This window comes from Apodemus sylvaticus, chromosome 3, assembly GCF_947179515.1.
Source record: "Apodemus sylvaticus chromosome 3, mApoSyl1.1, whole genome shotgun sequence".
Classification (NCBI taxonomy): Eukaryota; Metazoa; Chordata; class Mammalia; order Rodentia; family Muridae; genus Apodemus; species Apodemus sylvaticus.
The window spans coordinates 104,118,857-104,132,794 of record NC_067474.1 but is presented as its reverse complement, the minus strand read 5'-3'; the positions used below and the strand labels follow the sequence as shown (position 1 = coordinate 104,132,794).

The 13,938-nt window shown below is 39.2% G+C and overlaps 1 protein-coding gene across 1 annotated transcript; it reads right to left on the bottom strand.

Annotated features, from left to right (window-relative positions):
• Positions 1 to 11,837: 11,837 nt before the first annotated feature.
• LOC127679992 (Kruppel-like factor 18) lies at positions 11,838 to 13,531 on the bottom strand. Its single transcript, XM_052175552.1, is given in 3 exon segments — positions 11,838 to 12,292; positions 12,295 to 12,874; positions 12,959 to 13,531. Coding segments are annotated over 3 exon segments (1,608 nt in total).
• Between the last annotated feature and the right edge of the window lie 407 nt (positions 13,532 to 13,938).

Sequence of the window (13,938 nt, the reverse complement as noted above, 5' to 3'; positions counted from 1 at the left end):
AAATGGGACCTCATAAAATTACAAAGTTTCTGTATGGCAAAGGACACCATCAAAAGGACAAATCGCCAACCAACAAATTGGGAAAAGATCTTCACCAATCCTATATCAGATAGAGGGCTAATATCCAATATATATAAAGAACTTAAGAAGTTAGACTCCAGAAAACCAAACAACCCTATTAAAAATGAGGTACAGAGTTAAACAGGGAATTCTCACCTGAAGAACTTTGGATGGCAGAGAAGCATCTTAAAAAATGCTCAACTTCATTAGTCATTAGGGAAATGCAAATCAAAACAACCCTGAGATTTCACCTTACACCAGTCAGAATGGCTAAGATTAAAAATTCAGGAGACAGCAGGTGTTGGAGAGGGTGGGGAGAAGGAGGAACACTCGTGGGGTTGCAAATTGGTGCAACCACTCTGGAAATCAGTCTAGCGGTTCCCCCGAAAACTGGGCACCTCACTTCCAGAAGATCCTGCTATACCACTCCTGGGCATATACCCAGAGGATTCCCCACCATGTAATAAGGATACATGCTCTACTATGTTCATAGCAGCCCTATTTATAATTGCCAGATGCTGGAAAGAACCCAGGTATCCCTCAACAGAAGAGTGGATGCAAATATGAGGTATGTCTACACAATGGAGTACTATTCAGCCATTAGAAACAATGAATTCATGAAATTCTTAGGCAAATGGATGGAACTAGGGAACATCATACTAAGTGAGGTAACCTAGACTCAAAAGGTGACTCATGGTATGCACTCACTAATAAGTGGATATTAACCTAGAAAACTGGAATACCAAAAACATAATCTACACATCAAATGAGGTACAAGAAGAAAGGAAGAGTGGCTCCTAGTTCTGGAAAGACTCAGTGAAGCAGTATTCAGCAAAACCAGAACGGGGAAGTGGAAAGGGGTGAGTGGGAGGATAGGGGGAGAGAAGGGGCCTTACGGGACTTTTGGGGAGTGGGGAGGGCTAGAAAAAAGGAAATCATTTGAAATGTAAATAAAAAATATATCGAATAAAACAAATTTTAAACAAAAAAAACCCAAAAACAAAAAAAAACAAAAAAAAAATTTAATGACTGCTGATATTTCTTTAGGGATTATGGGCCTATTTTGAAGATTTGTTTGATCCTGATTTAACTTTGTTACCTGGAATCTGTCTAAAAAAAGTATTCATTTCATCCAGATTTTCTAATTTTGTTGAATATGGGATTTTGTTGTAGGTTCTGATGATATTTTGAATTTCCTCAGTTTCTATTGTTATCTCCTCCTTCATTTCTTATTTGGTTAATTTGGATACTGTCTCTGTGCCTTTTAGTTAGTCTGGCTAAGGGTTTATCTATTTTTTTTTTTGATTTTCTCTAAGAGCCAATTCCTGGTCTTGTTCATTCTTTCTATAGTTCTATTTGTTTCAACTTCATTGATGTTAGCCCTAAGTTTGATGACTTCATGCCGTCTACTCCTCTTGGGTTTATAAGGTTCTTTCTGTTTTAAAGCTTTCAGGTGTGCTGTTCAGCTGCTAGTGTATGCGCTCTCCAGCTTCTTTTTGGAGGCACTCAGTACTATGAGTTTTCCTATTAGCACTGCATTCATTGTGTCCCATAAATTTGGGAATGTTGTGCTTTTATTTTCATTAAATTCTAAAAAGTCTTTAATTTCTTTATTTCTTCCATGACCAAGTTATTATCGAGTAGGGCATTGTTGAGCTTCCATGGGTATGTGGGCTTTCTGATGTTTTTCTTGCTATTGAAGACAAGCCTTAGTCAATGGTGATCTGATGAGATGTGTTCAATCTTCTATCTTTTGAGGACTGTTTTGGGAACAATTATATGGTCAATTTTGGAGAAGGTACTATGAGGTGCTGGAAAGAAGTTTTATTCTTTCCTTTTAGGATGAAATGTCCTATAGATATCTGTCAGATCCATTTGGTCCATAACTTCTGTTACCTTCAATGTGTCTCTGTTTAATTTGTGTTTCCATGGTCTGTCCATTGATGAGAGTGGGGCTCCCACTATTATTGTGTGAAGTGCAATGTGTACTTTGAGCTTTAGTAGATTATTTTTGTTATGAATGTGTCACCCTTGCATCTGGTGCATAGATATTCAAAATTAAGTGAAAAGTGTCTTTCCTCATCCTTTTTGAAAACTCCTGGGTGAAAGTTGTTTTTATTTAGCATGAGAATGGCTATTCCAGCTTCTTTCTTGGGACCATATGTTTGGAAGATTGTTTTCCAGTCCTTTACTCTAAAGTAGTGACTTTCTTTGACACTGAGATGCTTTTCCTGTATGCAACAAAATGCTGGGTCCTGTTTATGAATCCAGTCTGTTAGTGTATGTCTGTTTATTGTGGAATTGACCCATTGATCTTAAGAAATATTTACTAAGTACTATTGATTGTTGCTTCCTGTTATTTTTGTTGATGAAGGTTTATGTTTGTGTGGCTATATTTTGGCTTTGCTGAAAAAGGATTATTTTCTTGCATTTTTCTAGCATGTAGTTTCTTATCTTTTGTTAAAGGTTTCCATCTACTATCTTTTGTAGGTCTTTATTTATGGAAAGATGTTGCTTAAATTTATTTTTATCATGGAACATCTTGATTTCTCCAGCTATGATAATTGAGAGTTTTGCTGGGTATAGTAGCATGGGCTGTCATTAGCATTTTCTTTGTTTCTGTATGACATCTGCCCAGGATCTTCTGGCTTTTATAGTCTCCAGCAAGAAGTCTGGTGTAATTCTGAATGCTCTGCCTTTATATGTTACTTAATCTTTTTCCATTACTGCTTTTAATATTCTTTCTTGCATTCTGTGTTTTGAGTATTATGTGACATGAAGAATTTCTGTTCTGGTCCTGTCTTTTTGGAGTTCTGTAGGTTTCTTGTATGTTCATGGGCATCCATTTCTATATGTTAGGAAAGTTTTCTTCTATAATTTTGTTGAAAATATTTACTGGCCCTTTAAATTGGGAATCTTCAGTTTCTTCTATACCTATTATTTTTAGGTTTTTTCTTTTTATTGTGTCCTAGATTTCCCAGATGTTTTGGCTTAGGAGCTTTTTAGATTTTGCATTTTCTTTGACTCTTGTGACAATGTTTTCTATGTTATGTTCTGCACCTGAGATTCTCTCTTCTATCTCTTGTATTTTGTTGATGATGCTTGTATCTTTATCTCCTGATCTAGTTCCTAGGTATTCTATCTCCATGGTGGGCTCTCTTTGAGATTTCTTTATTGTTTCTATTTCATGTTTGAGATCATATATGGTTTTGCTAAATTCCTTCATCTGCTTGATTGTGCTTTCATGTATTTTTTTAAGGGTTTTTTGTGTTTTCTCTTTAAGGGCTTCTAACTGTTTAACTGGGTTTTCCTGTTGTTGGGAACCAGGGAGCTTGGCTCAATGCCCCCAGATGAGCTGTTTGCATAGGTTTCTTGAGAGCAAAACATCCCATGGCTTAGCTTGATTCCTGCCCTCCTGCCTGGTGTTGTATGGACTTCCCAGCTGCCTGGCTTATGGCTATACTTGATTTTTCCTGTTCCCTTCCCTGGCCTCTAGTATACATATTGCTGGACTCACATTAAAGCTTTGGCATTCTTCTTACAGAATGACCCATGCCTGTGTTTTCTGTTAATCCCCCAGTGCTATGCCTGATCCTGGGTACAATTGCAGCTCAGGTACTGTTGTCCTGTATTTCTTTGACTGAGATATTTATGTCCTGCTTAATGTCCTGAATCATTATCATGAGATGTGATTTTAAATAAGAGTCTTGCTTTTATGATGTGTTGGTGTATCCTGGAATCACTGTGGTGGAAAAAAATGGGTTCTGATACTTTGCATATGCCAAGTAGCTTTGGGTTCTGTTCCTGTACTTGCCTCTTGCCAACTAGTTATCCCTGGTGTTAGTTGGTCTTTCTCTCTCTGCCTGTGGCTTGTCCCTCCCACAAGCCTGTGTGTCAGAAATCCTGGGATACCAGTTCCCTCTAGGAAGCATTTGGATAATGATATCACACTTGCTGGTTACCCTTTCACTAAACACCCTTCCATGATATCCCACTTCCCAGTAACCCCTCCACAATCTTGCCATCCAACATCTCCCGTCCCACCCCCACCCCCCACCCCTTTGCCTCTATGAAGGTGATTTTACACCCACCTACATTCTTCCCAGCCTACTGCTGCAGTATACCCATACACTGGGGCATTAAACTTCCCCAGGTCCAAGGTCCTCTCCTCCCATTGCTGTCAGGCAAGTCCATGCTCTGCTATACATGTATCTGGTGCCATCGATACCTTCAAGTTCATTCCCTAGTAGATGGTCTAGACTCTGGGAGAACTGGGTAGTTATGCAAGCCTATATTGTTCTTCCAACAGGGTTGTAATCTCCCTCTGCTCCTCCTGTTCTGTCAGCTCCACCACCAGGTTCCCTGAGCTCAGTATGATGGTTGGCTCCAAGCATCCATATCTGTATTGGTCAGTTGCTGACCTGACCTCCCAAGGATCTATCATACTAGTTTACTGTCAGCAGGTGAGTCTTGACTGCAGGAGTGTTGGGTTTGTCATCTGCAGACATGGTGGATCCCCTGCTTGGGCAGTCCCAGGAAGGCCAGTCTTTCAATCCCTGTTCCTTTCCCCCTGTTCTTCCTTTGGACAGGAAAGGCTCCTGGTGGAAGGACGGGGTCACACAGGCATCTCAATGTTTTTAACCCAGAAATGTTCCTATTGCCACTCTTTAAAGACTATTGTGAATAGGATTTATTTTCAATGTGTTTTGTTATTCGCTAAGAAGACTATTGTGTGGGGGTTTTATTTTTTGGTTTTATGTGTATGTGTGTGTTGAATTTTATCTTGACAATTTGCAGAATGTGTTTAATAGCTGTAACATATTCTCTTTTTTGTATTTGTTTTTGTTTTGATGTACAACATCAGTACATCATTTCTTACTCCTTTTTCTTTCCTTCCTCAAATCTCTCTCATATATATTTTATCTCTTTCGAATTTATGTCCTCTTTTATTACATTAAGTGTTGCTACATACAGACATATGTGTGTGTATGTTTGTGTGTGTGTGTGTGTGTGTATGTATATATATACATATATATATATATATATATATACCCTGTTTGACCTGTGTGTTACTTTTATATGTTTTAGAAAATGAATATTTCATCATTTACTGTTTTTTTTTACATACAAGAGTGATTTGTCTGTGTTAATGTGTGTATACTACATGCATTCAATGCCCAAGAAAGCTAGAAGAGGGCTTTGGATTGCCTTGAACGGTAGAGACAGGGGATAATGAGACATCCTATGCATTCTAGGAACAAACTCTATTCTTCTGCAAGAGCAGCAAATTCTCATAACCAGTGAACCATCTCTCTCTCCCTAGGTTTAAGAGTTTTCTTCTCAGGTGTTTACTGTCTTCTTTTTTTTTTTTTTTTCCTTTTTTGGGGGGGTATAAGTTTATGTTACCTGCAAATAGATATTATTTGACTTCTTCCCTCTTATTGTATTCCCTGTATCTCTTTTTCTTGCTTTATTACTCTAGCTAAGATTTGAAACTTTATATTTAACAGACTTAAGAGTTTTGATATCTAGGAGCTCCTCAGGACTGGACACCCAACCAAAGAGTACACATGGAGGATCCCATGGCTCTGCCCACATAAGTGGCAGAAGATGGCCTTGTTGGACATAAGTGGAAGAAACAGCCCTTGTGCCTGAGAGATTTCATGCCCTAATATAGGGGAAGGCCAGGGCAGAAAGGCAGTAGTGGGTGTGTGGGTGGTGGAGATGCAGGAGGAGGAGGGATGGGATAGGGGTTCCAGAGAGGAGACCTGCAAAGGGGATGACATTTGAAATGTAAATAAAGAAAATATCCAGTGGAGGAAAAAATGTTGTTGATATCATTACAAGACCAAATTCCTCTCTGTGACATCAAGTCTCTGTAGCTGCATTGTTGGAATCACTTCTTCCCATCAAACCTATTCTGTTAGCCTGGCAGTTCTGGACAGGACACTAATATCTTTTATCTCAATGGCTTTGCATGTTCTGTTATTGTTGTTGTTGCCTGTTTTTTCATTAATTGCTTAAAGACTATATGGTGTTTTCCATCTACTATTACTAATAAATAATTACAATCTTTTTTCATATATAATTTGACAATCATTCATACTATTGTACTGTCAGAATTTCATGTAATTCTTTAACTTCAATGAATTTAGGAAAATATTTTATTTATTTTTAATAGAGAAATTTAATAAATAAGTTATTAAATAAAAATAAATATTAAGAAAACTCATCACAGATATAACAGCACTTTTTTCCTCTTTTTTTTATTCGATATATTTTTTATTTACATTTCAAATGATTTCCCCTTTTCTAGCCCCCCACTCCCCGAAAGTCCCATAAGCCCACTTTTCTCCCCCTGTCCTCCCACCCACCCCTTCCCACTTCCCCGTTCTGGTTTTGCACTATACTTCTTCACTGAGTCTTTCTAGAACAAGGGGCCACTCCTCCTTTCTTCTTGTACCTCATTTGATGTATGGATTATGTTTGGGGTATTCCAGTTTTCTAGGTTAATATCCACTTATTAGTGAGTGCATACCATGAGTCACCTTTTGAGTCTGGGTTACCTCACTTAGTATGATGTTTTCTAGCTCCATCCATTTGCCTAAGAATTTCATGAATTCATTGTTTCTAATGGCTGAATAGTACTCCATTGTGTAGATATACCACATTTTTTGCATCCACTCTTCTGTTGAGGGATACCTGGGTTCTTTCCAGCATCTGGCAATTATAAATAGGGCTGCTATGAACATAGTAGAGCATGTATCCTTATTACATGGTGGGGAATCCTCTGGGTATATGCCCAGGAGTGGTATAGCAGGATCTTCTGGAAGTGAGGTGCCCAGTTTTCGGAGGAACCGCCAGACTGATTTCCAGAGTGGTTGTACCAATTTGCAACCCCACCAGCAGTGGAGGAGTGTTCCTCTTTCTCCACATCCTCTCCAACACCTGCTGTCTCCTGAATTTTTAATCTTAGCCATTCTGACTGGTGTAAGGTGAAATCTCAGGGTTGTTTTGATTTGCATTTCCCTAATGACTAATGAAGTTGAGCATTTTTTAAGATGCTTCTCTGCCATCCAAAGTTCTTCAGGTGAGAATTCCCTGTTTAACTCTGTAGCTCATTTTTAATAGGGTTGTTTGGTTTTCTGGAGTCTAACTTCTTAAGTTCTTTATATATATTGGATATTAGCCCTCTATCTGATGTAGGATTGGTGAAGATCTTTTCCCAATTTGTTGGTTGCCGATTTGTCCTTTTGATGGTGTCCTTTGCCATACAGAAACTTTGTAATTTTATGAGGTCCCATTTGTGAATTCTTGATCTTAGAGCATATGCTATTGGTGTTCTGTTCAGAAACTTTCTCCCTGTACCAATGTCCTCAAGGGTCTTCCCCAGTCTCTTTTCTATTAGCTTCAGAGTGTCTGGCTTTATGTGGAGGTCCTTGATCCATTTGGATTTGAGCTTAGTACAAGGCGATAAAGATGCATCAATTCGCATTCGTCTGCATGCTGACCTCCAGTTGAACCAGCACCATTTGTTGAAAAGGCTAAGTTTTTTCCATTGGATGTTTTCAGCCCCTTTGTCGAGGATCAAGTAGCCATAGGTGTGTAGGTTCATTTCTGGATCTTCAATCCTGTTCCATTGATCTGCCTGCCTGTCACTGTACCAATACCATGCAGTTTTTAACACTATTGCTCTGTAGTATTGCTTGAGGTCAGGGATACTGATTCCCCCAGAATTTCTTTTGTTGCTGAGAATAGTTTTAGCTATCCTGGGTTTTTTGTTATTCCAGATGAATTTGTTAATTGCTTTTTCTAACTCTGTGAAGAATTGAGTTGGGATTTTGATGGGTATTGCATTGAATCTGTATATTGCTTTTGGAAAAATGGCCATTTTAACTATATTGATTCTGGCGATCCATGAGCATGGGAGGTTTTCCCATTTTTTGAGGTCTTCTTCCATTTCCTTCTTCAGAGTCTTGAAGTTCTTGCCGTAAATATCTTTCACATGTTTGGTAAGAGTCACCCCAAGATATTTTATACTGTTTGTGGCTATTGCGAAGGGGGTCATTTCCTTAATTTCCTTCTCAGCCTGCTTATCCTTTGAGTATAGGAAGGCCACTGATTTGCTTGAGTTGATTTTATAACCTGCCACTTTGCTGAAGTTGTTTATCAACTGTAGGAGTTCTCTAGTGGAGTTTATTGGGTACCCAAATCTTTGGGACACAATGAAAGCAGTGCTAAGAGGTAAACTCATAGCACTGAGTGCCTCCAAAAAGAAAATGGAGAGAGCATACACTAGCAGCTTAATGACACACCTGAAAGTCCTGGAACAAAAAGAAACCAATTCACCCAGGAGGAGTAGAAGGCAGGAAATCATCAAACTCAGGGCTGAAGTCAATCAATTGGAAACAAAGCGAACCGTACAAAGAATTAACGAATCCAGGAGCTGGTTCTTTGAGAAAATCAACAAGATAGATAAACCCTTAGCCAGACTGTCCAAAGGGCACAGAGAAAGTATCCAAATTAACAAACTTAGAAATGAAAAGGGAGATATAACAACGGAAACTGAGGAAATCCAAAAAATCATCAGATCCTACTACAATAGCCTGTACTCAAAACAACTGGAGAATCTGGAGGAAATGGACAATTTCCTTGACAGATACCAAATACCAAAATTAAATCAGGACCAAATAGATCATCTAAACAGTCCCATAACGCCTAAAGAAATAGAAGGAGTCATAGAAAGTCTTCCAACCAAAAAAAGCACAGGACCAGATGGTTTCAATGCAGAATTCTATCAGACCTTCAAAGAAGAGTTAACACCAATACTCTTCAAACTATTCCACAAAATAGAAACAGAAGGCACACTACCCAATTCCTTCTACGAAGCCACAATTACGCTGATACCAAAGCCACACAAAGATCCAACAAAGAAAGAGAACTTCAGACCTATTTCCCTTATGAACATCGATGCAAAAATACTCAATAAAATTCTTGCCAACCGAATCCAAGAACACATCAAAACGATCATCCACCATGATCAAGTAGGCTTTATCCCGGGAATGCAGGGTTGGTTTAATATACGGAAATCCATCAATGCAATCCACTACATAAACAAACTCAAAGAAAAAAACAACATGGTCATTTCATTGGATGCTGAAAAAGCATTTGACAAAATTCAGCATCCTTTCATGCTTAAAGTCTTGGAAAGAACGGGAATTCAAGGCCCATACCTAAACATAGTAAAAGCAATATACAGCAAACCGGTAGCCAGCATCAAACTAAATGGAGAGAAACTTGAAGCAATCCCACTAAAATCAGGGACTAGACAAGGCTTCCCCCTCTCTCCTTATCTTTTCAATATTGTACTTGAGGTACTGCTCAGGCAATTCGACAACATAAGGAGGTCAAAGGGATACAAATTGGAAAGGAAGAAGTCAAACTATCATTATTTGCAGATGACATGATAGTCTACCTAAATAACAGCATTTTTATTAATTTCCTTATAATTAAAATACATTGAACTACACATATTTAAATTTTCATAATATACTTCATAATTTAAAACATTTTTAAATCTAAATATATTTTTAAGATATTCTTTTCCTCCTCTAACTCCTTCCAGATTCTATTCCTGTTCCTACCCACCCAACTTTTAAGTTCCTTCTCCAAAGAAAAAATAAAAAAATTAATGGACACACACACCAAAAAAATCAAAAAAAAAAAAAAAAAAAAAAAAACAAAGAAAACTAACCTGTAATTTAAAAAAAAAAAAAAAGCTCACATGCAAAACAACATGTAACCCATTTTTGGTAAGTCACCTTCTTCTGAACATGAGGCCTTCCCTGTAGTGCTTGATCTGTCTGGTGTGACTCCACTGAAGAAAACAGATTGACCTCTTTTAGTGTGTCTAAATGAAATTTAAGTTGCTTACTTTTTCTCAGTAGTTAGATTTCCATTTATTTATTTATCAGTTTGGCAGTTCCTCTGAAAATCGGACATAGTAGTACCTGAGGACCCAGATATAACACTCCTGGGCATATACCCAGAAGTTGCTCCAACATGTAATAAGGACACATGCTCCACTTGTTTCATAGCAGGTTTACTTATAACAGACAGAAGCAGGAAAGGGCCAGGATATCCCTCAAGAGAGGAATGGATACAGAAAATGTGGTATCTTTAAACAATGGAGTACTACTTAGCTATTAAATCAATGTCTTCATGAAATTCTTAGGCAAACTGATGGAGCTAGAAAATAACATTCTGAGTGACTTAAACCAGTCAATCACTAAAGAACACATATGGTATGCTCACTGATAAGTGAATATTGCCCCAGAAGGCAGGAATACCCAAGATATAATAGAGACCACATAAAGTTCAAGAAGAAGGAAAACCAAAGTGTGGACACTTTGGTCCTTCTTAAAAGGGGTACAAAATACCTATGGGAGGAAATACAGAGACAGTGTGTAGCAGATTGAAGGAAAACCATCCAGAGACTGCCATACCTGGGGATCCATTTAATATACAATTACCAAACCCAGACACTATTGTGGATGCCAAGAAGTTCTAGCTGACAGGAGTCTGATATAGTTGTCTTCTGAGGGGTTCTGCCAGTTCCTGCCAAATACAGTGTGAATGCTCTTAGCCTACCATTGAACTGAGCACAGGCTTCCCAATGGAGGAACTAGAGAAAGGACCCTAGGAGCTGATGGGGTTTACAGCCCCATAGGAGGAACAACAACATGAACAAATCAGGACTCCCAGAGCTCCTAGGGATTTAGCCACCAACCACTGAGTACACATGGAGGGACCCATGACCCCAGTTGCATATGTAGCAGAGGATGGGGTGGTCAGGTGTCAATGAGAGGAAAAGTCCTTGCACATGTGGAAAAGTGAGGGAAAAAGAGGGAAAAAGTGGAAAGGGGATAACATTTGAAATGTAAATAAAGTAAATATCTAATAAAAATTTAAACAATAAATACAAAAAAAAAAAAAAAAACAAACCAAAAAATCTCACAGGCCCTGCCACTGCTCTATCTGATGGAGTCAATTTCTGGTTTGTTGTTTTGTCCTCTGGAATGTGTAAAATGGAGCATTACCCAGAATATAGTCTATCTTTAGGATTTTCAAGTTGGGTGGAGGAAAGTTGTTTGTTTGTTTTGTTTTTGTATTTGCCATTGTATATGATGATACATGAGTGTGGTTTTGAGATTTTGCATTGGGCAAGCACAATGACTCTTCTTCACTTGTCTGATTTCACCTAAATTTCTTCAGTGAAATATCTCCACATCTAGTTCAATTGGACTGTTGGATTTTCATAATATTGAGATTTTCCACTTCCTTTGTCTCACATGTGTTTTGTGAATATTTGAGTTGGAGGTAGCATGTTTATCACTTTTAGTGATTTTCAAGCAAATATTTTTTGAACACACTGAAGTTATTATGTCTTCCTATTATAAACATGGCATTTGATTTCAAATTCAGGAATGTGAACTGAGACAATGAAAAGTTTCTTACTTTTTAAAGTATTTATAATTTTATGTTTAACTTGATAATAAAATTTCAGTGTATACAATTTTGATTCAGGCTAGCTACAGTTTTGTCATTACATCTCTGCTTTCCTTGAAAAAAAATCTGTTGGGAATATTTGAGTGAGTCCATTGCTGGGGCCCACTATTATCCCCAAAGTACTTGATTAGTGGTCAGGTATGGTGACTGAGAAGAAGGAAGAAATATGTTAGTGTAATATGATATGGTATGGGGAGGGGAGTGGGAATTCAGGTTGCAGTGATGGGTGATGTTTGAAGATGGCTCCTCTGATGCTTTTTGAGATAATACGGTCTGGAATAGCTTTTGTTGCACACGTCACAGGGGTAGGGCCTCTCCCCACTGTGCTTTTGCTTGTGTCTCTTGAGATCTCCTGAGCGGAAGAATTTCCATTTGCATCCAGGCTCTACACAGGCATAATCCTTCTGACCTGTGTGTTTCTTCATGTGGTTTTTGAGGTGGTGAGACTTTTTGTATGATTTCTGGCAATCCTTGTAGGTACAGGCGAAGATCTTCAAAGGAGGAGGGTTCTTCTGGGACACAGGGATCTTGGTCTTGGTGTCTGACTTCATCTCTGGACGTTGTAACTGGACCAAACTGGAAGCTGAAGAATTTTCCTGAGGTTGTCTTTTGACCAAAGGGGAACGTGAAGGATAAGAGTTTTCATCCACATATGAGGCTTGGGACTAAGTGAAGTCACCTGCCAATCAAGGCTTCCTTCCAGATTGGGTGTTCCATTCTGACTTGGGCAGACATTTTCATCAAAAGAGGTCTTTATCTGACCCAAATAGAATATCTCTTCAGAACTGGGACTTGTCTCTGAATGGCTAGCCAGGTTCTCTTCTGGACTGGATGTTGTCCTCTTAGACCCATGAAAAGTGGTGTCAAAACTGGAAGTCTCTTTCTGAAACTCATAGAAAGGCTGGCCCGCAAATGAAATTGATACCTGGTGATTCACAATCAAATCCTGGTCACATCTGTACCCTGATGTCTGATACCCAGAGAAGGAGTGCTCACAACTGAGGAGATTCTCCTGATCTTTGAAGACATTCTGAACACTGAAGGATTTTATTTGGTCATTTGTTTGGTCACAGTTAATTCTCATCTGAGGCTCAGAGAAAACCTGGTTTCCATTTGGCAGTATCATCTGATTTCCATAGTATTCATTGTCAGCTACTGGGCTCTCCTGGTGATTCCCAAAACAATTCTGTTCAGAAAAGGATGTTATGATTTGATTAGGATAAGGGGCCTGTGTATAACTGGGTGATGTCATCTGATTCCCATAGAGAGTCAGATGCCCTCCATTCCTTGGTGTCATCTGATTGTAGCTGGTCTGGTTACCATGGAAAGGCATCTCATGTTCACCACTGAAAATCTGGTCATGTTTAGAAGCAAGGGAGTGATCTACATTTGGGTCCTGGGCTGCATGACTTCCAGAAAGCACCTTTTGATGATTACCAAAGTTAATCCTGGGATTCAAACACATGTCTGTATTTGTGAACAAGAGGGTCTTGTCAGAGTTCAGTGTCCTCTTCCAGTAGCCTTCATTGTAGAGAGTATCCATGGTGTCAAGTACTGCTCCCTTCTTGGAATGAGAGAGGCATGTCTTCGGGGTGCTGTTGAGCTGCATGTGCTGAGGGCCTGCAGGGGAGATTTTCTGCTCAGCAGACACAACTTGCTGGTACCAAAAAGAGGTCTCACTTGGCTCTCCAAACTGGAAATCATTGGATTCTCCCAGGTGTGCTGTTGAACTCAGAGTACAGGCTGCATCTTGGTTGCTACAGGATGTTGATGCCATCACTGTTTGTTTCCAGGTAGGGATATCTGAGCTCTGACCTGAAATAAGCTGGCTGGACCCCACAGGGGAAGGCTGGGTATTCCAGGATCCTGGCTGGGAAGCAACTGTGTTTTCTGCCATCTCCATATAGTCTTCACAGAAGGTGTAGGAACTCTCCATGTTCTTACACTGTTGGGAAAAGGAGAACACTGGGCTGAACTAGATATCCCACTGTGAGAGCTTAAAGTCCTTGAGAATACACACATTCCTTGGACAGACAGAAGTTACATGGTAGAAAGAAGACAGAAAATGTGTGCTGGATGCCAGGGCTTCACACGTTCTTTGGTTCGGATGAATGTGGAATGGTCAAGTAAAATTCAACTCTATTGCTCTGGGGTCTCCTTGTGTAAAGCTCATCCTGAGGTGGTCAGAAGTTACAATTCTATGATTTGGTAGGCCATACCTTTCAGTGGGTAGGGCCTCATATCTAGAGAGCTTGTTTAAACATTTCATCCCAGGCTCTTAGAACTCAGAAGGTGCTCCCAGCTCACCAG